The sequence below is a fragment of the Chaetodon trifascialis genome, chromosome 17 (assembly GCF_039877785.1).
Source record: "Chaetodon trifascialis isolate fChaTrf1 chromosome 17, fChaTrf1.hap1, whole genome shotgun sequence".
Classification (NCBI taxonomy): Eukaryota; Metazoa; Chordata; class Actinopteri; order Chaetodontiformes; family Chaetodontidae; genus Chaetodon; species Chaetodon trifascialis.
This window is the reverse complement of record NC_092072.1, coordinates 127,501-152,332: the sequence shown is the minus strand read 5'-3', so window position 1 is coordinate 152,332 and position 24,832 is coordinate 127,501. Positions and strand designations below refer to the sequence as shown.

Sequence of the window (24,832 nt, the reverse complement as noted above, 5' to 3'; positions counted from 1 at the left end):
AGACAAAGCAGCCACATTAAAACCTAGACACTGAAGCAGAAAAATGCTCTCAGAGCTCCACCAGGAGGCCATCAGAGCTCAATACAAAAGCCACAGTTCAACGACCAATGAATGAGTCCTGGTCTAAACAAAAACTCCTCTTCAGGATCCAGGAAGCATCAAAAATACTGAGTTTGAGACTCAATGCGACAGTTGGTCAATGACAATAAAGCCTGTGACGCCTCTTGTGTCTAACAGACAAGCTCAGTGATCCTCTGAGTTTCATCCTGTAGTCCAGCCAATGAGCTGCTTTTTCAGCCAAACTGAATAAAATCCATCAGTTTATCTGATTCTGTCACGACAACAAGCAGCTGATTTGCTAACGCATATTTTAATGTAAATATGATGTTTTAATGTGAAGCTGAAGCTTGGTGGAAATGGTTCAAACAACTTTTATTTTGACAAACAATATGTTCATAATTTTATTGTCTTAATGTTTTTTGTTTTGATGTCATAAAAAACTAAACGGAGGGAAAGAGGAAACTATTGCAATCTTCAGTCTTACCAGCAGAGGGAGGCAGATCAAACACTTTGAGCTTTCTCCATGAAAACATCTGCCTGACAGATGTGAAGAGACTGAAACATGAACCTTTAATCTTTAGTGCAGTTTAACAGTTTTTTTACTTTACAGACTCAAAGAAAAACTAACATCAAACAATCTGAATCATGCAGGTCAGAAAAACAGCTACACAACAAATGAACACAGCAACAACAATAATAACCAGTCATATTAATAAGAACCATAATAAATATACACAGTCACACTCACACGAGGTCAGCTGAGATCTGAGTACCAAAAACAAAGATCATAAATAGACAAGTCAGTCTGAATGGCTTCAGTTTGAGGAGGAGGAGGAGGAGGAGGAGGAGTAAAGCAGAAGGAGCTCAGAGTTTTTATGTCTTCTCACAAAAGTTAAAATATTTATAATGCAGAACTTTGATGTCAGTTTGTAAAACTGTCCAGATACACATTAAAGTGACCCTTTGGACCATCTGGTTCTGTTCTGGTTCTGAACCTTCAGACCATCTGAATCCTCCATCTTCTCCAACACAAACTATCAGCTGAGAGAAAAACAGCCTCTCGCTGTCAAAGTTGTCCACAGTCTGATTTCTGAGTCCTCTGTGTTGAACATGGAGTGTAAACATGACTCATGACCTTTGACCTCTGAGATCTGAAATGTTCTTACAGAACGATCAGACCGAGGACTTTTACTGTAACGTGACCATCTGTGTTTTAGAACAGAACAGTCTTGAACCTTATCTTCCCTTTAGAACCAGTCCAAGAACAGAACAGGTAGAAACATGAAATACCAAGAGGGCGCCAGACAGGAACCTGAACCATGTTCAGTGCTGAGGACTACAGAGACCGCCATAATGAGCAGATGGGGGTCACATGACCCAGGGAGGTAGCCCAGCTGGCATTAGCATCAATTGTTGCCAAACTGCTGTCTAAGGGATCAAGTCAATGGTATCAATGGTTAGCTTAAAATTTTTAGCTAAGTATAAAACCGATGAATGGAAATTCCATTTGTGTTGTTGTGCTTCATTTTCAATGTGACGGGAAGCAAAATCCAATTCAATTCAATATACCTTTATTAAAAAAAAAATCCATGAAACGTATGAAGGGTTCGAGGCGATCGTCACATCGCTGCTGATTCTAACCTGTGACACTTTTCACAGCAGCAGCTGAAAACGTCAGTCGTCCAGAACAGTCGGATCAGTCTTTTTGTCTACTTCCATGAAGCCAAACAATTGAAATTATATGTAAATACAGGAAGTGAGGTGTATAATATGAAACTTTCTATATTGTGAATATACAGTGCGGTGAAGGTAGGTATCCCCTGATCATGTCTCTCGTCTTGCTTTGTTTTGAACTTTTTGTCTTTGAACTGTCCCTCTGTGGGAGGAACATTTTAACATTGGTTAAAAAATAAAGCAAGTACTGGCGAATGCAGCAGCTGCTCTTGTCTTATGGCTTACATGGTTGAAAGCTCAGAAACAGGTCCAGAGCTTGCTGCTCAAGGACCTTTGAAGAACCGAAGTCTGAACTTTTGTACTCAGATTTTTGTTACTTTTACAGTGTCTTTGGCTACCTCCATTAGTCACATGACCCTTCTCATCCTTTAACAGAGTCAACAACCAGCACAAAGGGGGACCATTTAAACCGCTGTACCTGACCACAAGTCTACCATGTCACAATTTATTGACTTCCTGGACCAGATCATCTGGATCAGAGTTTAATGTTCTCATCAATAGAGAACCATCACTTTGTTCTCTCAGGACAGTTTACAGTTGCACCAATGAGGAGGAAGTCAGTGTTCATGAAATCGTACCGAGCAGGACATCCACCTGCAGGGAGGAGGGGAGCATTTTGACGGACGGACCGGGGAAACAACAGGGGAGACTTTAGATGATCGATCCAAATCCAATTAGTGACTTCACTTCCCTTGGTCTCTGGTTGGTTTGTTCATCTCCAACATCACTGAAAGCTAACCCTTAATGCAGCTAACATGCTAACCCATGCTAACAGGTGTTATATTATCCCTAGTCCAAAATCTGGCTGGCTAGCTGTAGTCCAGGCTAATCTGTTTGCATGTGGGTTAATTGTAGTCCAGTGTGAGACAGTACCAAGTTGGCTAGCTGTCTGAAGTCTGATATGAGTAAGGATACCATTAGTGGTTTTAGCTAGTCAATGCTGCAATGCATGTTAGCTAATTGTTGGAGTAGGAAAAGGGTAGTATTAGCAGGACTACCCCTATCGTTAGCATGTTAGCTAGCTGTAGGGGTTGGGTCAGGGTAGTATTAGTGTTAACCTGTCAGTGAGCATGTGATGCCGTTAGCAGAGCAACAGCAGCTCGTCGTCACTGCTCTCCGTCTTGCCTGTGGCCTCCAGACAAGCGTCGGGGATCTGAGCTGTGTGGACCATCCCGCAGTGTTCACAGGGGCCATCCCGTCCTCCTCGACAACTGTTTCCGTGGTGATGGCGGGAGGCGTGGCCTGTGGTGCAGGAGGGGTGTGGCTCAAGCAGCAGCTCTCGGATATCACTGACTGAGGAGGAGGAGTCCGAGTCGGAGACGGGAATCAGGAGCTCCACGTCTTCTTCTTCTTCTCTGCTCCCTCGTTGCTCAGCAGCCTCAGCCCCGCCTCTTCCTGTCTCCAGCTGGTGAAGTGGACTGTGATTGGTCCAGGTCTGGTCCTGCTGGTTCTGGCTGGTTCTGGTCAGATTCCTGGCAAGGCGGTGCAGGTTCTGGGCCAGTCGCTGCAGGGCAGAGGTGGGTGGAGCCTGTAGCTCTGTGGCATCACTGTTACAAGCTGTGTCTGGACTGGAGGTCACCACAGCAACAGGGCTGGAGGGGGGCGGGGCCTCTCTGGGCCTGTTGCGGCCTCTCTCATGGCTGGACATCGGGGTCAAGGAGGTTGCTGAAGTAGTCACCGATACCACTGCCTCCACAGCGGTGGAGGGTGGGGTTTTCTGGGGGAGGGCGGCAATAGACCCGCCCACTGCCCCCACGCCACGCTCTCTCCCTCGCTCTCCCTCCGTATCGGTGTCATCTGAATCGGGAGACAGCAGATCTGAACCAGAACTTCCAGTGCTCCCAGTGCCAGCGCTGTCCTCCAGATCAGCAGAAACCAGAGCCAAAGAACCTGACCGCCGGGACCGTGAGAAGGTGAAGAGACGGCGCCACAGGTTGCTATGACGACCAGAGGAGGGGAGTCTGAGGGAGGTGAATCCAAGCTGAGAGCGAACAGCCAGACGGAGGTTTTCCAGGACTGAGGCCTGGAGACACAGTGGAACAGAATCAAATAAAATGAGACAAGGTTTCAAACTTGAGTCTGAACTTTGATTTTTGTTGGTTTGTTTGTCTTATCTTATCTTATCTTATCTTATCTTATCTTATCTTATCTTATGTATCCTTTTCTAACTCAAGTCCTGGAAGCTGCTGAAACTTTGATCATAGTGAACGTGAAGCTGATCACCATCAGCAGACAAAATGAGACGCTTTCCAAAAATGACACCGTTTATCCTCAAAGTGTCACTTTTATTTGAAGCAAATATTGACAAGAGGTCCTTAAAATGCTCGTCTACAGTAACTTCAGTCTACTGAAGAATATTTGAGGAATATCAGCTGTAATGCGACTGTTTCAGTGATCCAGAATTGACTTTACACCTCAATGATGCTGATATGACCAGGAAGAGTGTTTTTTGAAGGGAAGAAAGGGGGTGAAGGGAGTTAAGGTGCAGCCCATCAGAGACCACGAGTTCAGTCTGAAAATGTTCAGGTGAGTCAGGTAAACTAACTGCATGGACAGGTGGGCTTCTGACTGAGGCTGCAGACAGACAGTGTCTCGGTACCTGGCTCCCAGAGCAGACTGGGAAATCCTCCACAGGTGGGATCAGTCCCTGGGCAATCAGCTGTCCATACGAGGGCGGGGCTTCCCTCCTCAGGAGCTCTGCCTCCACCCTGGACAGCTGTGTCTCAAATGACCTGTAACAACCAATCACACAGCTCATAGGGACAAATCCCACAACAGTAACCAATCAAAGGCTGTGAGAGTGACACAGGTGTCCCTCTGGCCTCACCTGCGTTCAAACATGCGCAGTGAGTAGAGTTTGCAGGTGCAGCCGAGGGCGATGACCAATAGGAGGCCACAGATGAGGCTGCCGATGACAGCGGCGGTGATGACTCTGGTGGGAACGATGACAGGACAACTTTCCTCATCGCTGCCGTCACCGCAGTCGTCTTGAGCATCACACACCCATGACTCAAACACACAGCGGTTATTCTACAGAAAGGTCAGAGGTCAAACAGTTAGAAATGTTCCTTCTGTCATTTGAAGTCCATTAATGGAGACTTCAGTTCATCTCTGAAACCGAACCAAGAACATGTTCGAGATGTGTGCAGATCATCATTCTTCTGCAGGTCAGCTCCTGTAGGTCACCAAACAGATCTTCACGTTAGAGTTGGGCGGTATCCAAACTCTGATACCGGCAAACTTTCCCCACGTTTTCCCGGGGTATACGGTATAACCACGACTAATTAAAAATCACTTTGCAGGGCAGCGTGACATGCGTGCAGTTCAGTGCTCACGCTAAGAAGCACCAGTCCTAGCTTGTAGCATATCAGACTGGCGGGGAGAAACTCAGCTAAAAGCCTCCACCAAACACTGCCACTCAAACGAAACATGATTCATACCCCACGAAATCAAACGCGCATGTAACGAAAACACAAAAATAAAAGTCACATCACCACTTCACGCAAACCTCAAAAGCTCGGTATCATATGAAAGCAGAGAGTCTGATGATGATGAAGATGTCTGCCTCCTCACTGTGCGACGGAAACTGGGCGAGCTAGCAGCCAAAGAGCAGCAGAAACACCTTTGCTGAGTCGTACAGTACGTCTTACCTTTGCTGTTTTGAGGTCAGAAGTTACATTCAGCCTGAAAACACGCTGCTAATGTCTCCTCCTATGACTCTGCGTTAGTTTGACATCAATCACGAAGGTCCTGCCTGTTTCCATAAAGAGGAGGGGGTTTCTAGAGTGGGGGGAGCGCTCTTCATGCAGTAACCTATCTCTGGGTTACTTCCTGCTGGATCCTCATTGGTGCTTCTATGGTGAATGTGGGCGGGTCGCTGAGCTGTTGACCGGCGTAACCACAGTTAGTTTCAGCGCTGCGTCTCACAGAGGACTCTGCTGAGCAGCCCCAAGTCTGATTTCACTCTTTTATTTGCATTTCGTCCTTTTATGAGAGCAAAGAACAGCAAGCAGAAAAAGGCTGAAAGTGTTTTCAACAGAGGAGTTTCTCCGTGTGTTTGGACGAGATGACGGTCCTCCGCCCAGATGAGCGCCTGCACATACCTGTGTTAAAACATGTGTACGACTGCTCGGGTTCATTTTTGTAGCGTCACCTTTTTCTCGAGTAAAAATTCAACCAGATACATTGAACGGAGTGGACTTCATTTTTGTTATGACGATGCTGCACTTCTGTTTGGCCCCTATAGACCGATATGTACAGCATGGTTTTAATGTCGCTAATGAAACTGATACCGTTGCTATTTTTAGATACCGCGGGATACCTTATTACCGGATTACCGCCCAACCCTATTTCATGCATGCATTCATGCGATAATCATATCTGCTGACGTGCTTGATGGAAAACCTTTGAGTCTGTAATTTGGGAATAAGTTTACTTGTGATTACATTTACCTGCCTTTAGATCAGAGGTGCTCTGACTACTCAAAGGTCTGCATAGGGCTGGGCGATATGGCTGAAAACTGTATCACGTAGTGTTGTTTTTGGTGGCCTGTTTTAATTTTAGTCTGAGTCTTTGTGTCAAGCTGTCATTTTAATTTATTAGTTTTAGTCATGTTCAGACTCTTTTTAGTCTAGTCAAGTTTCAGTCGACTAAAAGTCTGAGCATTTTAGTCTTATTTTAGTCAGAATTATCTGGGACTATTTTCATCTAGTTTTAGTCGACAAAAACTGATGACATGTTATTCTAGTTTTAGTCAATGAAAATTGTAGTCTCTTTTTAGTAATGCAGTTCTATTTAACCCAGTCAATATAGTATCTAGTAGTATAGACAAAACCAAAATTTTTTTTAGTCAAACCCATTTCACAATTCCAACAAGGTTGTCTTATTATTATATTGTTAGCTTATAGACTCAACAATACATCCATTCCAGACACGAAGACGCTCTGATTTGAATTCACAACATATTTATTTTACCAACCAAAGCCGGCTGGCCGGCCGTCGGTCCCGCTCTCTGTGTCGGTTGTCTGTCGTTAACGTTAACCGACCGCAGCTGCATCTAAATAATGCCGCAAATGGGAACTGCTGCCGTGACGTCACCTGCGACTGCGCAGTGCGACCTGACGCAGCCCCTGAAGTGAGACAGGAAACAGAAATACTGCAAAATAATAACAACAACGCGACTAAACGAGACACATGACCAGCATTTACGTTGCGTCTCGTTTCGTTTTTGTCATGTGATAAAGGTTCATTGACGACGATATTTAGTCATAATTTTGATTGACGAAAGCAACTAAAGTATCATGCCATAAGTATTTTATATCGGTCGATATTGATAATTATTCATATTTCTTATGAATAAAATCCCTTATCCTAGTTTTGTGCAACGGGCCCCTGAGGTGGACTTGACATCTGTAACATACATACAAACATACAAACAAACAAACAAACAAACAAAGACAGCACAGTAACACTGACTGAACTATAAAACCAGCCTAGACATAAGAACAACTTCAGTCGCTCTTCTTCCTCTGAACATACATGAACTGTTCAGTTATATTTTTATTATAAGAGCTGTTTGTAAGCTGGCTTCTCCTCAGTGCTCAGTGAAGCGTGTCTTTAGCTGTATGAGATGCCGCTGCCTCCGTTACGTCTTCGTGCCTTTTAGATGATTTGTCATCAGGCACTGAAGCAGATACCTCTGCATGGCGGTCAGCTGCTTGTCGGTGCTGCTGCGGTTGGCGGACGTTGGCAAATACGGCTGCGCTCCAAAGAGTGAGCGCGGCTAAGCTGGTTCAGTAAGTTTGTGGTATTATTGTGTCGTCTTGGTGGGAACGACAGTCTTGGATCCAGGAAGCATCAAAAATACTGAGTTTGAGACTCAATGCGACAGTTGGTCAATGACTATAAACCCTGTGACGCCTCTTGTGTCTAACAGACAAGCTCAGTTTGATGGAGGGTCCACGTGTGGAGAGGATGGAGGCTAATAATAATTTGATTCTGATTGTGGGCTGAGTCTGGACTGGCTTGTCCTGCTTTACAGGTTTGGTCACACATCTGTTTAGTTTTTCTAATTGCAAAGGAGGAGCTCAGGATAAGGTGGAAGGTTTGTAGTTTTGTAGAACTATTTTAATAGTTATGTATGTTTATCTACTGTAGTTATTGCTTTGAGTAGTTATTCATAAACCTTTGTTTGACTAGTTTATCACTGAACCCACCCGTCACAAGTCGCCACCCACCACTGTATGTAAAATCTCTACTTGTGGGAACTACTGGATGGCTATTATGGAACGAATTCCAAGATTACCAGCAGACAGGTTTTATGTACCTTGCAGTGAAAGTTTCCTGGCTGGCAGAAGAAGCAGTTCTTCTCATCAGAACCGTTGGGGCAACGGTTCTGGTAGTTGCAGCGGTCTGATCGGGGGTAACAGGCTCCATTTCTGGAACAGGGGAACTCATCCTCCTGACACGAAGAACAGTTCAGCTCATCCCGACCGTTGGGACAGTGCCAATACCCATCACAGCGCTGCTGTTCAGTGTAACAGCCCCAGTTCCCCCCACAGGGAACCTCCCATGGTAGACAGAAGCCATCCACCTTCAGAATAAAGAAGTTAAACAGAACCTGTCCACCATAACAACACACAGACAAAAGTTTAAGAGGTGAAATTAAACCCACCTGGTATGTGACGTTGAACCCTCTGGCAGCATTGATTTTATCAGCGTAGAAGTGAACACGGAGCTGACCGGATGAGGACACCACAGCGACAGGCGCTCTGGAGTCAAAGGCAGTCAGCACTCTGAGAAGACGGCGAGGGTTCTCCTCCAGGCCATCATAGACCTTCACGTAGTCTCCATAACCAGTCCCATCGAGTTTAAAGTCTGTAAACCTTAGAATTACCTGCAGGAAGAGGAAGTAGTGAGTGGAAGGAGGAAATCAAGACCTTTACTTCACTGGGCGCTCAGGGAGAAAATGATGGGATATCTTTCTTAAGCCTTTGCCACTTCTTTTGTTTGTGATGAGCACTGAGGTCAAGGGTTACCTTCCTGTGGTCTCCGGTGTCAATCAGCCAGGTGCAGTTACTTCCTGGAGGGTAAAAGTCGGGATAGTTTGGAGAGCTGAAAGAGCCATAGAAGTTCCTCAACCATTCTCCACAAGTGGGAACATCACAGTCGATCTCATCGCCGAGGTCCTGCAAAGAACACAAGAACATAGAAATATATGAAAGGCATACAACATGTAGAAACTGTTGCAGCAGGGTTTAGTCCAGGCCAGACCGAGGATACTATCAGGTGGTGGAAGGAACTTTTAGGAACTCCAGAACCTGACTGACACACTCCCAGCAGAGGAGACAGAGGTAGAAGAATCAGTGGAAGATATTTTTCTGGTCGAGGTCGCTGAGGAATTAAAAAGCTCAGCAGTGTAAGTCACCAGGTGTGACACGATTCACCCTGAAATGCTAAAGACTCTGGACACTGTGGGGCTGTCTTGGTTGACACACCTCGTCAATGACTCATGGAAGTTGGAGAAAGTACTTGTGGTCTGGCACACCATGGTGACAGTTCATTTTTAAAATAAAGGCACTAAAGAGTGAGCTCCAAGTGTCAGGGTATCACACTGACCAGTCATATCTTGGGTTCTGGATCACCAGTGAGGGTAAGGTGGAGCGTGAGATCAACAGAAAGATTACCAATGTGAGTGCTGTATCGGACTGTGATGGTTCAGAGGGGGAAGCTCTGAATTCACCTGTGGATCAACAGCCTTCACCTGTGGTTCTGGTCTCTGGGTAGTGACTGAAAGAATGAGTTAGCTGATTAAAGCAGACGAAACAAGATTCCTTAGCAGGGTGTCTGGACTAAACCTTGTGAGGAGCTCAGACAAAAACCACTGCTCCATGTTAAAAGGAGTTGTCCTCCTGGACACCCTGAGGAAGAGGAGACCCATAGACAGACCAGAAAACACTGGTGGGATTATCTATCCCATCAGGCCTGGAACACCTTGGGATCCTCCAGGAGAAACTGGAAAGGACATATTGGATACTTGACTGCTGCCACCATGACAACCAGATGTGGTAAAGGAAATGGAATTAATGGACAGACTAAACAATTTATTATCAACCAATTAGGGGTGTTTTGGCACACAGAAGTCACAGATTGGTTCATACCCCGGTTGGATGTAAGTTCGGTACAGTTGAAAAAAAAAAGCACATGGATAGGTTTGTTTTCATTTACAGCGCGTCAGCTTGAGGCAACATTTTGCTGCTGGCCGCGTCTTCCAGCTTCAACGTTTGATCTGCACTCGCCATAGTGTGAGAGCTAGCTTCTTGTGCTAACCTCAGCCATGTGGCTAAAAAGCATACAGTATCAATCTACACACTGTGTAGTAGTCTGCATGCACCAGTCATAAACTGTTAGAGCCCTACAAGTAATTTACAGTAGCTGATAGTGAAAGTAGTTTCCAGCTGCAAAGATGTGCAACTGTTGTCATGTAACAGTGATTTTTGGTGGAGATCTCTAGAATGACCTTCTGCTCTATTGGCAGCTGTTTTTGTTTACAATGTTTTACTACCAACGTATGAAGTCTGTCATTGGGCATTTTCTGATCTCAGGCAGCAACTAAATATTTACACAATCTACTGATTATATCACTGGTTCATCATTCGTTCCAACAAAAAAGAAAAGACAACTGTCTATCACAAGCTGCCAACAAAATAAGGACGACTTAACCCATAGATCTTTGTGATGCTGTAGCTAGATGGTGTTTGATGACTGAACTGGTTTATTACCTGGCAGTCGATGCTGCCGTCGCAGCGCAGGCTGTGCGGCAGGCAGGTGTAGATTCGGGTGTAACGGGATAGGCAGGGGAACTCGTTGAGGCTGCAGGGTTGGAAGGAGAAGGGCGAGTCCACACACAGCTCCTCATCTGAATTGTCACCACACTCATCCATGGAGTTACAGCGCCACCAGTCTGGGATGCACTTCCCATTAGAGCAGTGGAACTGGTCCACATCACAGCTGGATGCCTCTGGCTTACCTGCAACAACAGAGTACTACTGATTAATAACTGTCAGCCATCTGGTAATGTCACAACAACACCCTAAAACTGATCACACATTCTGTCCTCTTTCTGGCATCCAGCACTCATCTACCCCTTCAGTCCTTTCAGGCTTCAGGGATCAGCTTAGAGGATTAACATCAGCCTCTCATCCAGATTTATGTCATTCTGCCAACATCATTTGCTCTGTAAACAACTATTACGTAACAGCCAGTGTAGGTGCCAACTGACAGCTCTGCTCATCAAAGGAGAAGGACACACAGGTTGTCGGTTCAAATCCCCACTGCACTGAGAAATGCGTGAATCATAGTAAGCTGCACCACAGTGAAGCTCTTACAGTACAGCAGGCTCGCATGTCCTCACCGGTGATATAGGACAGTCTGAAGCCTTTTCCTGTCAGATTGTCATCAGAGTGGAAATGGATCCAGACATGGTCCTGGGAGGAGATGTAGGGTGGAGGCAGGGAGGAACCACACACCCGCAGTCCATCCAGGCTCCTGTAGCTGCTGATAGACATCCAGTCTGAGGAACAACGGTGCGAGCCCTGGAGGTCAAAGTCCTGGAAACTACAAGAGAGGAGGAAATTATGAAGTCAAAGGGGACTTTTTTCAACACCGATTTGACCTCTGCTGGCTGATTCTGAACTCTGCCACCTCTCTGTAAAAATGGAAACAACCTGTTTGTACCTGATGGTGATGGTGTCCCCAGGTCGGCCTCTGATATTCCAGCTGCAGTTCAGTCTGGCTGGATATTGAAAGGGCCACCCAGGGCTGGTGATGACACCGCTGGACGCCCGCAGGAGCTCTGCCACTTCACCACAGGCTGGACAAAGACAGGGCGACAGACAGACAGGCAGGCAGACAGACAGACAGACAGACAGACAGACAGGCAGACAGACAGGCAGACAGACAGGCAGACAGACAGACAGGCAGACAGACAGACAGGCAGGCAGACAGACAAGCAGACAGACAGGCAGACAGACAGGGCGACAGACAGACAGACAGGGCGACAGACAGACAGACAGGCAGACAGACAGGCAGACAGACAGACAGACAGGCAGACAGACAGGCAGACAGACAGACAGACAGACAGACAGACAGACAGACAGACAGACAGACAGACAGGCAGGCAGGCAGACAGACAGGCAGACAGGGTGACAGACAGACAGGGTGACAGACAGACAGGCAGGCAGACAGACAGGCAGGCAGGCAGGCAGACAGACAGGCAGACAGGCAGACAGGGTGACAGACAGGCAGGCAGGCAGGCAGGCAGGCAGGCAGACAGACAGACAGACAGACAGACAGACAGACAGACAGGCAGGCAGGCAGGCAGACAGACAGGCAGACAGGGTGACAGACAGACAGGGTGACAGACAGACAGGCAGGCAGACAGACAGGCAGGCAGGCAGGCAGACAGACAGGCAGACAGACAGACAGGGTGACAGACAGACAGACAGGCAGGCAGGCAGGCAGGCAGGCAGACAGACAGACAGACAGACAGGCAGGCAGGCAGGCAGGCAGGCAGGCAGGCAGACAGACAGACAGACAGACAGACAGACAGGGCGACAGACAGACAGGGTGACAGACAGACAGACAGACAGACAGACAGACAGGCAGACAGGGTGACAGACAGACAGACAGACAGACAGGGCGACAGACCGACAGACAGACAGGTAAGACAGACAGGCAGACAGGGTGACAGACAGACAGACAGACAGACAGACAGACAGACAGACAGACAGACAGACAGGCAGGCAGGCAGACAGACAGGCAGACAGGGTGACAGACAGACAGGGTGACAGACAGACAGGCAGGCAGACAGACAGGCAGGCAGGCAGGCAGACAGACAGGCAGACAGGCAGACAGGGTGACAGACAGGCAGGCAGGCAGGCAGGCAGGCAGGCAGACAGACAGACAGACAGACAGACAGACAGACAGGCAGGCAGGCAGGCAGACAGACAGGCAGACAGGGTGACAGACAGACAGGGTGACAGACAGACAGGCAGGCAGACAGACAGGCAGGCAGGCAGGCAGACAGACAGGCAGACAGACAGACAGGGTGACAGACAGACAGACAGGCAGGCAGGCAGGCAGGCAGGCAGACAGACAGACAGACAGACAGGCAGGCAGGCAGGCAGGCAGGCAGGCAGACAGACAGACAGACAGACAGACAGACAGGGCGACAGACAGACAGGGTGACAGACAGACAGACAGACAGACAGACAGACAGACAGGCAGACAGGGTGACAGACAGACAGACAGACAGACAGGGCGACAGACCGACAGACAGACAGGTAAGACAGACAGGCAGACAGGGTGACAGACAGACAGACAGACAGGCAGACAGACAGGGCGACAGGGCGACAGACCGACAGGTAAGACAGTCAGATTCACACTGCAGACGTTTAGCTCGTCCTGGCGATTGTGTTCGATGGTGTGGTTGTGACCTCACCATTAGAAATCCCTGATACGTAGACATTGTCGTTCCTCTGAGATGTCGCAATGCATGCTGGGAAACACACAGACACAGTTAACAGGAAGCTGCTAACATTAGCACCGCTGATGCAGCTCAGAATGAAAGGACACAAGAACAAACAAACAGGACGTTCTTCAGCTTGTTCACAGATAAACGCATCACGTCCTCTGACATCACAGGAAAGGATTTATCATCTCTGCCAGGCGTACTGTCAATTTGACTGTTCGTCCCATTAACCAGCCGGTGGGGACTGCCTCAGTTTGAAGTCTCGTTTGCAGAAGGGAACACACACGGGGTCACGTGTCCAGACTGCTAACAGCACTTCAGCTGCATGTCCACAGCATTAACGGACTGTCAGAACTGGCAAAAACTGACTGGAATTTGATTATTTTTCCTAAAAAACCAACAACAACACACAGATTCAAACCATCCGATTATCTATTTCTGCACATTATGTCCATAAGAGGGAAAACTAATGTGAGAGAAACACGACTTGGATATTATTGCTACATCAACGACATTTTTAAAAGATCAAGCGAGAGAGAAGACCGATATCAGCGAGTGTAGAGTCGGAATATTTTCCCATCTAAGGCAGGAATTCTTAGGACTGACATGATGATTGGAGAGACTCGGATAAAAAATGAAACAGTAGTGGACAGCAGGAGCTGTGGTCATGTGCCTCATGTCTGTCACGCAGTACTTTCAGTGCAGTGTTTTTTTTACACTTTAAATGTGATTGACAGCGTTTTGCTGAAGCTGTTTGTGTCTATTTGTGCGTTTGTGTGTTATAATGTCATAATCGTATCAGCTCTGCTAAAGTTGGACAGGAGAAAGGAGGAATCACGAGATGCCAGGCTGCGTCTAACCCATGTGATCACGTCACAGGTGAACTGTTCCCGTCCACATTTGCACACCTGGCAGAGACTCGTCCAGGTAAATATATACAACATTAATCTTCTTTAGCTTCAGGGAGACTGAGCAGTGGAGGGCCAGCACATCGGATTTTAATGAGTCGTCAGTAACTAAACACTGATAAGATTTGTCATCTGATGCAGCTGAGCAGGTGATTGATTGATCTATTGATCCCGTCACGTGTTCCCATTGCCATAATTAATCAGAGCAGATCGTCGTAATGATGGGATGAAGTGAGTTACTGAAGATATTTTTGCTTCCTTCAATAATTCAAAATAACTCAAACCTGACTGTAGGGGCCATTTGTCAAAACATAATCTACAACCTTTACCTAAACTTCAAAAATGTAAATCAAAGAGCCACTTTGCCTCATGGGCTTGTGACTTACGCAGGCAATGTCAAGCAAGTCAATGTCCATTTCAAGATGTATGGGTTTTCATGATTTATTTCTACCAGAGGCAAGCAAACAAAGAACAAAAACATCCTGCCTCTCCTGCTCTGGTGAAAAACCATTGGCCCACCCAGGTGCATTCTGGTCCTACACCTACCCTTCTACCTATATGCCCTCTGGTGCCCATAACCAAATTCTGAAACAAAACAATAAGTAGACAAACTAAACACTAAACTGGGAAATAATTCAACTAAACAAACAACTACAGAAAATACTAAAGAACTCTAAACAAAACAAACCTCTAAAATAATCAAACAAAAATATTACTGAGAATTAGCAAACAAAACTAAAGATTAACAAACAAATAGCTGCCATACTGACAAAAACTGGACCAACCACCCAGCTAAGATGTACAATCACAGCATGTTCACGATAAGCTACACAATCATTTAAAGAAAACGATCCGTGACTTCATCAAAAATGAGATAAAACAATGAGAAGACGTTGAGGCTGTACACAGATGGACTCAGGTGAAGTTAATTAGCCAACAACCAATAAGAAGACATCTGGGCTGGTTAATGGCTGTGTGTGTCACTCAACCTGAGCATCAAATTAATTAAATCCTCTGTGAACAACTACAAATATTCTATCTAGAAAGAAACCTTTGATTTTAGTTTGGTACAAATATATCCTGTTTAAATTCATGGAACTTAATCTCATCATCGTTCATCGTCCACAGGCGTCATTTAACGAAAAGATAACGACAAGAATTTATTTATTTTACACTAAATGTACCAAAGTTAGACAGATTACTGCATACATATCCCAATGTGTTCATCATTTAAATCAGACTGACATCAGAACATTGGCCTGATAATCAGCTGCACGAGAAAAGCACTAACACTGTGCGAAAACAGAAAATAATAAAAAGCATCATAAAAACAGACAAAATATTTATTCAGGTTCAAATTTAGGATTCCCATCTTTTCTGGCTGACAAACATGTTAAAAGTCTTATTCATGTTGGCGCAGAAAAAGTCTGAACCTTCAGAACAGGAAGTGACGTCTAACAACCGGAATTAGCCAAACCATCTGTTCTTTATTTTTAATCACACACATTCTCAGCGACAGGGTCATTATAACCTGATGACGTCACGTCCGCGTGGATAAGTCCAGCACATCAGATTAATCTCTACAGCTGGTCCTGAGTCAGTGAACTCACCTGACAGTACGAGCAGGTAGAAGACGCACGCGGTACGGCTCTGCCTGCAGCCTGATCTGAGGGCCATAATAACCCTCAAGTCTCCACCAGCTGCACGTTATTGTGATGATGGTGATGATGAAGGTCAGCACACAGCTGGACGAGCTGACAGCTGCATGTCACCCACAAATCAAATAAAACACTGAAATCTGCCCGGAAACAGCAGACAAAGATCACAGATCTGCGGTACCGAATTATCTGTTAGCTTAGCATCTGCTCCACTCACAATCATGCAAATATAATGTCTAATCTACCTGCTAACTAAGCTAACAGTCATGGCTAACCTGCGTTCACATCATAAAGCGGAACAAAGACATCAGACTCCGGTTAGCTCCAGCTAACAGCTAACGTTATTAGCTTCTACGAGAACTGAACCATTAAACAGACATTTTACCACAGTAATAAACACTGCTGCCCGAATACAGCGAAACATAACGGGAACAACTCGGGATATGTTAAAACACGCACACACAGCTAACTTAACAACATAAGGAGAAGCTAGCTCTCAGGCTAAACAGCTATTCCACCCGAAATAAATTAGCCAAACGCTAACCGCTAAACGGTCTCCTCCAGCGCAGCTCGGCTAACCAGGCTAACATCTATAACACTGTCCAGTTAGCTGGAATATGCTAACGGGGCTAAGCGGCTAGCTAGCTCTTCCTCCTCAACAAGGTCCTAATGAACACATAAAGCCTGGAGCCGGACAGCTAACCCGGGCTAATTGGAACTAATCCGAGCTAACTAACATAAACAGGTGAGAGGTTAGAAGTCGCTACATGTGTGATCCTGACGACATCTTCCCAGTCTGTTAGCTGCTAGCTGTTAGCTTTAGTATCGAGCCGAACAACAACAGTCCGCAGGCAACAGCGACCCGGGTGTGTGTGTGTGTGTGTTGGTGACTTGGTAAGCTCCGCCCCCCCACCCCCCCGTTCCGTGACGTAACGGATCCTTCAGTTATATTCGCTGATGTAATAATTCTTATCACAAAAGCTCTGAACTCATCAAATGCTGTGAAAACTTTATGTGGAACAACTGGAACATTTTGAGTAATGCATGGCCACACGCACACACGCGCGCGCGCGCGCACACACACACACGGTCAGCCATAGGCTTCATGGTCAGCTTCAGTTTATTGTTTTATTGTTTATCGTTTCACTTTGACAGAAGTCTTGAGCAGGTGGACAGATAAGGTGATGACGTGTTGGTGGCATCACACAGGTGAAACTCCTTTAAACACAGAGTCAGGCTGATGATTAACTGATAAGACATTTGATAAAAACACAATGTGATAGCACAGGTAAGCGGACAGGTGAGTTTCCATTTGTTCTGTTAGATTCTTCTTTTCCACCCGAAAGACCCTGAAAGAAAGAAGAGTTCTTATATTTACGAAGCCTCCATCTTTGACTCGTTTCTTTGGTCTCTTGCGTTCCTCTCCAGGTGTTTCCACATCATCCCTCCTCGAACCTTTGACCACACAGGTACGACAGACAGGAAGTGACGATCATCTGGTTCTCCAGCTGCCTCTCCACCATCTGATCCTGCACCTCCTTTACAGAGTCCACTGCTGTTTGTCCTCGTCTCTGGATGAGTCGGCAGAGGACGGATTGTTGTTTCTACTGATCTTCACCTCCAGGAAGAAGGACGAGGAAGACAAATGAGACAAAAAGGAGGGGCCATCTGCGGGTCGGAACAAAAGGATCGTTAACCTAGAAATCAGGTGTTTGGAAAGCCCGATCAGGTACATGATGTTCATCCTGCGTCACCACAGTCCTGACCTCACGACCTTTACCACCAGTGGCACGCCGTGATCACACTGAGCTTCCTGTTCGACCGACGTTCGATGCCCATGTTTAAGATTTCTGTTAGTAAAAGCAAACACTCTATGGAAGCCCCGCAGGACAAACTGTGGATAAGTTAACAGCTAAGCTACATGACCCTGTGGAGAAGTGTGCCGAAAGGACATTTTGGGCACCAAAGGACAAGAAGGGGAGGATGAGGAGGAAGAAGAGGAAGAGGAGACAAAAGACAGTGTCTGGACCTTAATTAACTCAAAGTGTCTTTGAAATCATGTGAACGAAGAAACGTGAGGGTCAAACACAGACAACACGGCGTGTTGAAGACGCAGCTGACTGACGTCTCAGTAGAGACGCTTCACTGAGCAACTTCATACGAGACGTGAATGAGTGAAGTGTGTTTGTGAAACGGAGCGTTATCATACATGAACAGCAGAAAAACATCATTTCAAATGTTTGTTTAAATAAAGTTCAACATGAATTTGAAATGAGCGTGACGACATTCACAAAGGGATCAATTGATTGATTTATTGGTACGTATGTGACAGAGTCCTTCTCCCCATCCTGGTCTTTGTACAGGAAGCAGACTTCAGCTGGAGTAAACCTTCGTCCGGGTCCTGCTTCAAGACCGGTACTCGTGGGGGTCGGTTCTGTTCCTGTCCGCCTTCCTCTCTCGTCGTCCGGCTCCTGTGGACAGAACCGTCTCTGCCGGGTCTGTCTCGGGCCTGGACGCCGGCTGACGGTTGTTGAGGAGCCGTGCAGTGTGGGGCATGTTGTTGAGTCCCTGCTGACCACAGTGACCACCACAGACTCTCCGAACCACCCGAAGGTGCTCTGACAACAGACGGAACGAGAAACGTGATTCTTGTTCACAGGAAGAAACGGCTGGAACGCGGCGTGAGGACGGATCGACGGCCGGAGGACAAAGTCTCAACGCTGGCCAGAGCGGTCTTTAAAATCAGGAACAAGTGTCAGCCCAGGGCCAGGGTCAGGACCAGGACCAGGACCAGGACCAGGACCAGGACCAGGACCAGGACCAGGACCAGGACCAGGACCAGGGCCAGGGCCAGGGTCAGGACCAGGGTCAGGACCAGGACCAGGACCAGGACCAGGGCCAGGGTCAGGACCAGGGTCAGGACCAGGACCAGGACCAGGACCAGGGTCAGGACCAGGGTCAGGACCATCAACGTTTGGCTGACAGCGTCCATTTGAGTGTCAGCTCACATGGCCAGAGGCCAGGTGTGTTGATGATTTTCAGTGGTGGAATCGAAGTACATTTACTCAAGTACACTTTATTTGTGTAGAACCCTTCATGCAGGAGCTGCTTCACACAGAAAAGACAGAACAAAAAAAACCAAACAAACAAATAACAATCAAACAAAAAAACATATTTGAAATATGGAGAATGAAAACTTGATGTTACAGGGGACATTTTACTGCACTAAGTACTTTTACTTTCACTACTTCAAGTACATTTTCCTGATGATACTCAAAGTAACATTTTAAATGCAGGACTTTTACTTGTATCTGTGTATTTTTACAGTGTGGTATTAGTACATTTAGTGTAGTAAAGGATCCGAAAACATGGCCTCAAACCCGCCGACACACACACACACACACACACACACACACACACACAATCATGTGGACACATGAATCTAGAGTTCAGTCTGATTCCACCATGTTTTGGACTTCAGACTCAGGTGTGACTGTGACCTCACAAAGGTGACATTGAGCTGCAAAATGACATCATCACTGTGAGACAATGAGCAGGTATTTGTTGTCATGGAAACACCAATGCGCTGCTGTACTTTCACTCTCTAACACGCAGGAATCTAGTTTGTTACTGGCTACCTGTGACCACACCCCCACAGGTGAACACATTTACAGGTAAACGACCTGCTAACAGAGCGACCAGCAGGAGGCGCTCTGGTTGTCCCCAGCAACAACACGTCTGCAGCTGTGACCTGAAACCAAGCCGCTACGACGACGAAGCCGCTGCTGCTGATGACGATGATGGCGGCAAAGAATTTCCCACGTAGGTCTGCAGGAAGCGGTCCAGAGTGAAGACCCTCCCCCAGCCCACAGCAGGGTTCATACTGATGAAGTCGTCCAGGTTCATCTGATGCTCTGAGGAGGAAGCGCATCACAGCGATGTCATCAAGACGTCACGTGGTTTACATCATCAAACGTGCTAACATCATAGGGAACACAATACAGAGGGCGTCATGTGACCTGCGGTGTGGATGGGTGGGTAAAGTGGGGGGGGCATCTTCCACGTTCCATCTGGGTTTTTCATGTGAGATCGATCCGATGCAAAGTTCAACAGGAAGCTGTCAGCAGGGACAACACGCAACTTCCTGTTTAAACAGAGACACAGGTACGTTTTACCGTGATGTCACTTCCTCCACACACACTCAGGAACAGGTGTTTGGTGAAGGTTTAACTTCCTGTTTCACAGATGTGTCACCTGAGGTGTCCAGCTGTGTGTCACCTGAGGTGTCCAGGTGTGTGTCACCTGAGGTGTCCAGGTGTGTGTCACCTGTGGTGTCCAGGTGTGTGTCACCTGTGGTGTCCAGGTGTGTGTTACCTGTGGTATGCTGGCTTGATGTTGTGGTCTGACTGGAGGGCCTGGGCAGCATACAGCTGCAGGCTGCAGGGAAACGACAGCTCGGAGTCCAGATCGTAAACCTGAGGGTCCGACTGAAGAGGAACCTGCAGCAGGATAACGTGGTAGTCCTGAAACACAGGGTGACATCATCAGTGACATCATTATTGATGACATGTCTGTGACATCACAGTTCTAATGAAACACACAGTGACGTCTGACCATCACGCACCCAGATCACTGGCTGGTCTCCACGTCCGGACTTCTGCTTCCACAGAGGAACCTGATGGAGAACAGACAGAGAACATCAGCTTCAGAACCTGGCAGGTGGCCCGTTATGGAACGTGCAGAACGTGGCGCAGACGTTCTAGCCGCCTGATGTTCTCCTGCGTCTTCTCACCATTCTGTTGTCATTGGAGATGAAAATCACAAAGAGTTCTTCCAGCGGTGCGGTTCTCTCCTTTTGGACAAACTCACAGAGTTTCCAAACGTTTTCTTCACTGCAGAACAAGAACAGAGAGCAGAACCTGAGGGACAAACTGGCTAAATCAGAGACATTTCATAGAGCTTAGCTGACAGAGTAGCTGGGACCGTCCATTAGCTCGCTAACTTAGCACGCTAACTTAGCATGCTGTCGTATCTCAAACATATTTGATGTCACATGACAGGAGAGTCACCTGGCAGCTCTTTCACCGTCTTTGTGTTGTAATTCAGGAGTGCAGGTGAAACCTTACCTGATCTTTGAATCTATGTGTACATGATTGGCTGAAATAGAGGAGGCCATCTGATTGGCTACAGATAATACCTTGGAAAAAATGCATTTTTTTCCTGAATGGAGGCGTGTCAGGTGACAAGTTCACGCACATGATGATGATGATGATGATGATGATGATGATAAATACACATGAATGAACCTTGTGTTGTTTAAGGGTTCGTTCATTCTGACACTGCTCAGTTTCCACCTGAGAACAGGTAACATGGCTGTGTTCATGTGGAACACAGTAAATCCTGAACCTTTCTCTTCCTACAAATGAAGATGTTTTTATGTTACTGCGTGTACAAACAATACTTGACATATATTTGATCTATTTAGTCATTTGCTTTGTGTACTGCAAACGTCCATGTATGGCCTGAAGCAACGTTCCTGCAGGACCAATCACGTCCTCAGCTTTGTGTGTTTCTGTCAGGTGACAACAACTCAAAGGTTTACAGGCTCCGCTGAAAACTTTGCTCTGTTGTATCATTAAACTAAAATACTGTACAATGAAAGCAGTACTTGTGGTATTATACACTGAAGTATAACAGAGTACATGTTGTCGTATTTACCAGTAACAGCTGGTATAAACGCAGTTCTCGCGACTCAGTGTGACTCGGTCTTCCCTCTTCATGTTGTTATCACGCTGAAAACGTTCCGCCGGAAAAGATGTATGACGTCAGGGCCAATGGTATCCGGTGCGAACCTTTCACATTAAAACCTTCCATTTGCCGCAAGTGCGCACAGCTTCTTCTCTTCTTTAAATTAACGGTTTTCTCTGTGCGGGCGTCAGTACGCTATTTGCTGAAATCAATCACACCAAACCGGAAGCAGAAAACTCCGCTCGAACACGAAGCTCGAGGACTCCGGTCAGAACGGAGGATGAGGCCGTGCATGAGCTCCGACAGCCGCGCAAGCGCTTTATTAAAGACACGTGACACGAAGTCGGACCCCTGGCCACCGTCACGACCATGGACGACGACCTGCTCCGGATGTGTTCAGTAACACAAAGCGGATCACTGATGGCGCCACTGTCACGGTTTTACCTGTGGACACCTGCAGCTCATGTTGTGTTCACTGCGGCTGGTTAACATGAACACCGACATGAGGCGTTCACTGATGATGCTATGCTATTTTCAGATTTGCTTTGACTGACTGCGCCCCCCCCCCTTGCTTGCTCTTTAGACTCCACAGTGTTCACTGATCACAGACTGAACTTCAGTCTGATGATGATGATGATGATGATGATGCAGTGAAGTCATGAATCTGTCCATGTTGGAGAGATTATTCCTAAATTTTAATGTTCTGGATCACCTGTGAACTGATCGATTGATCGTCAGGAGGTAAACTATTTGAAATAAACGATCGATCGACCGTCAGGAGGAAAGGTTCTTTGAAAAGCTCGTTGGTGGCAGGAAGCAGGAACTTGATCACCATGGTAACGACACACAGCAGGTCAGACATGTGCAGTTTAATAAAAACAAAGAAAAGAAGACAATACGAGGTCAAAGGTCAAACACAGGTGTGGTATCCTAGCAACCTGGTAGTGTTGATTTAGACCACCCGACCATGATGGGATGCCAGGCAGGTCACTAGGATACCGGGTCAGCGGGTTGCCGGGCTGCAGGTCGCTAGGTGAAGAGGCGGATGGTGGCGTCGGCTCCAGACGAGAAGATCCAGGGCTGGGAGGGGTGAAAGGTCACGTCCAGGACGCCAAGGTCACGAGTGATCACGTGGCCTCTGAGGACCTTCACCGGGACGATCAGCGGGTTCTGTAGCAGGTCGCTGGGGGCGGGGGGGGGAGGCAGGACATCAGTGCAGAGTACTCTGAGGATTATTGTGTGTATCGCTGTGTATTTCAGTGCGTATCGCTGTGTATTTCAGTGTGTATCGTTGTGTATTTCAGTGCGTATCGCTGTGTATTTCAGTGCGTATCGCTGTGTATTTCAGTGCGTATCGTTGTGTATTTCAGTGCGTATCGCTGTGTATTTCAGTGCGTATCGTTGTGTATTTCAGTGCGTATCGCTGTGTATTTCAGTGCGTATCGTTGTGTATTTCAGTGCGTATCGCTGTGTATTTCAGTGCGTATCGTTGTGTATTTCAGTGCGTATCGCTGTGTATTTCAGTGCGTATCGCTGTGTATTTCAGTGCGTATCGCTGTGTATTTCAGTGCGTATCGCTGTGTATTTCAGTGCGTATCGCTGTGTATTTCAGTGCGTATCGCTGTGTATTTCAGTGCGTATCGTTGTGTATTTCAGTGCGTATCGCTGTGTATTTCAGTGCGTATCGCTGTGTATTTCAGTGTGTATCGTTGTGTATTTCAGTGCGTATCGTTGTGTATTTCAGTGCGTATCGTTGTGTATTTCAGTGCGTATCGTTGTGTATTTCAGTGTGTATCACTGTGTACTTCAGTGTGTATTACTTGTAAACAGTCCCGTGGCAGACGATGACAGATCCATCGTCGGATGCCGAGGCGAACAGCGGGTAGAGTCTGTGATAGGCCACGCCCCTCACCGCCTTCTTATGGTGTCTGCAGACAGGAAGAGATCAATAAAATCAATATGATCACGATCGATACTATGGACCAATCAGATCGATCAATCAGAGCAGAAACAAGAGAGTGAGTTTGATCGGCAGCTGCCTGGTTGACTGACAGTTACATACCGCAACATCTTGTAAGGTTTGGTCGAGAGGTCGAGGTCGAACCAGCTCAGCCTGCAGTCGTAGCTCCCGCAGATCACGTGATCACCTGCAGACAGAGAGACGGGTGAGACAGAAGCTCCGCCCCTCAGCAGTGATGTCACCTGATCACTGGAAAATCATTTTCTGACTTCATAAAGTTTGGTGCTGCAGTGAATCTGTGGTCAATTCATAAAGCCTCTCCTGCAAAGAGTCACTCCACACAGTTCAGACTAGATCCTGGTTCTATGGTGAACCTGGTTCTATGGTGAACCTGGTTCTATGGTGAACCTGGCTCTGTGATGAACCTGGCTCTGTGGTGAACCTGGTTCTGTGGTGAACCTGGTTCTGTGGTGAACCTGGCTCTGTGGTGAAACTGGTTCTGCGGTGAACCTGGTTCTGTGATGAACCTGGCTCTGTGGTGAAACTGGTTCTGTGGTGAACCTGGTTCTGTGGTGAACCTGGCTCTGTGATGAACCTGGCTCTGTGGTGAACCTGGTTCTGTGGTGAACCTGGTTCTGCGGTGTACCTGGTTCTACGGTGAACCTGGCTCTGTGTTGAACCTGGTTCTGTGGTGAACCTGGTTCTACAGTGAACCTGGCTCTGTGATGAACCTGGCTCTGTGATGAACCTGGCTCTGTGATGAACCTGGTTCTGTGGTGAACCTGGCTCTGTGGTGAACCTGGCTCTGTGGTGAACCTGGTTCTGTGGTGAACCGGGCTCTGTGGTGAACCTGGCTCTGTGGTGAACCTGGTTCTGTAGTGAACCTGGTTCTGCGGTGAACCTGGTTCTGTAGTGAACCTGGTTCTGCGGTGAACCTGGTTCTGCGATGAACCTGGCTCTGTGTTGAACCTGGTTCTACGGTGAACCTGGTTCTATGGTGAACCTGGTTCTGTGGTGAACCTGGTTCTGTGATGAACCTGGCTCTGTGATGAACCTGGTTCTATGGTGAACCTGGTTCTGTGGTGAACCTGGTTCTGTGATGAACCTGGCTCTGTGATGAACCTGGTTCTATGGTGAACCTGGTTCTATGGTGAACCTGGTTCTGTGGTGAACCTGGTTCTGTGGTGAACCTGGTTCTATGGTGAACCTGGTTCTGTGGTGAACCTGGCTCTGT

The 24,832-nt window shown here is 47.0% G+C and overlaps 3 protein-coding genes across 5 annotated transcripts in view; all 3 read right to left on the bottom strand.

Annotated features, from left to right (window-relative positions):
- Positions 1-357: 357 nt before the first annotated feature.
- lrp12 (low density lipoprotein receptor-related protein 12) lies at positions 358-16,766 on the bottom strand. Its single transcript, XM_070984514.1, has 11 exons — positions 15,843-16,766; positions 13,295-13,351; positions 11,530-11,665; positions 11,207-11,409; positions 10,575-10,822; positions 8,832-8,981; positions 8,468-8,689; positions 8,120-8,386; positions 4,622-4,824; positions 4,394-4,526; positions 358-3,817 (listed from the first exon to the last, which is right to left on the bottom strand). Exons 1-11 carry the CDS (start codon positions 15,907-15,909, stop codon positions 2,876-2,878), a joined length of 2,628 nt encoding a protein of 875 aa, XP_070840615.1. The 5' UTR covers positions 15,910-16,766; the 3' UTR covers positions 358-2,875.
- Positions 16,767-16,994: 228 nt separating this feature from the next.
- On the bottom strand, positions 16,995-22,101 carry ntaq1 (N-terminal glutamine amidase 1). 2 transcript variants are annotated; one of them, XM_070984179.1, is made up of 6 exons: positions 21,609-22,101; positions 20,683-20,782; positions 20,515-20,565; positions 20,265-20,413; positions 19,910-20,034; positions 16,995-19,804 (listed from the first exon to the last, which is right to left on the bottom strand). In XM_070984179.1, exons 1-6 carry the CDS (start codon positions 21,668-21,670, stop codon positions 19,656-19,658), a joined length of 636 nt encoding a protein of 211 aa, XP_070840280.1. In that variant the 5' UTR covers positions 21,671-22,101; the 3' UTR covers positions 16,995-19,655. The 2 variants fall into 2 exon arrangements, with proteins under 2 accessions (XP_070840280.1, XP_070840281.1); XM_070984180.1 differs by having other exon boundaries at positions 19,545-19,804; positions 20,265-20,389; positions 21,609-21,751.
- Positions 22,102-22,495: 394 nt separating this feature from the next.
- The window catches only part of bop1 (BOP1 ribosomal biogenesis factor), an 11,081-nt gene continuing 8,744 nt past the window's right edge, over positions 22,496-24,832 (bottom strand). For both annotated transcript variants that reach the window (XM_070984177.1, XM_070984176.1), the window contains 3 exons: positions 23,701-23,785; positions 23,459-23,566; positions 22,496-22,821 (listed from right to left, as the gene is read on the bottom strand). In XM_070984177.1, coding sequence (XP_070840278.1) covers positions 22,668-22,821; positions 23,459-23,566; positions 23,701-23,785 — 347 coding nt within the window. In that variant the 3' untranslated portion in view covers positions 22,496-22,667. The remainder of the gene's footprint in view (positions 22,822-23,458; positions 23,567-23,700; positions 23,786-24,832) is intronic.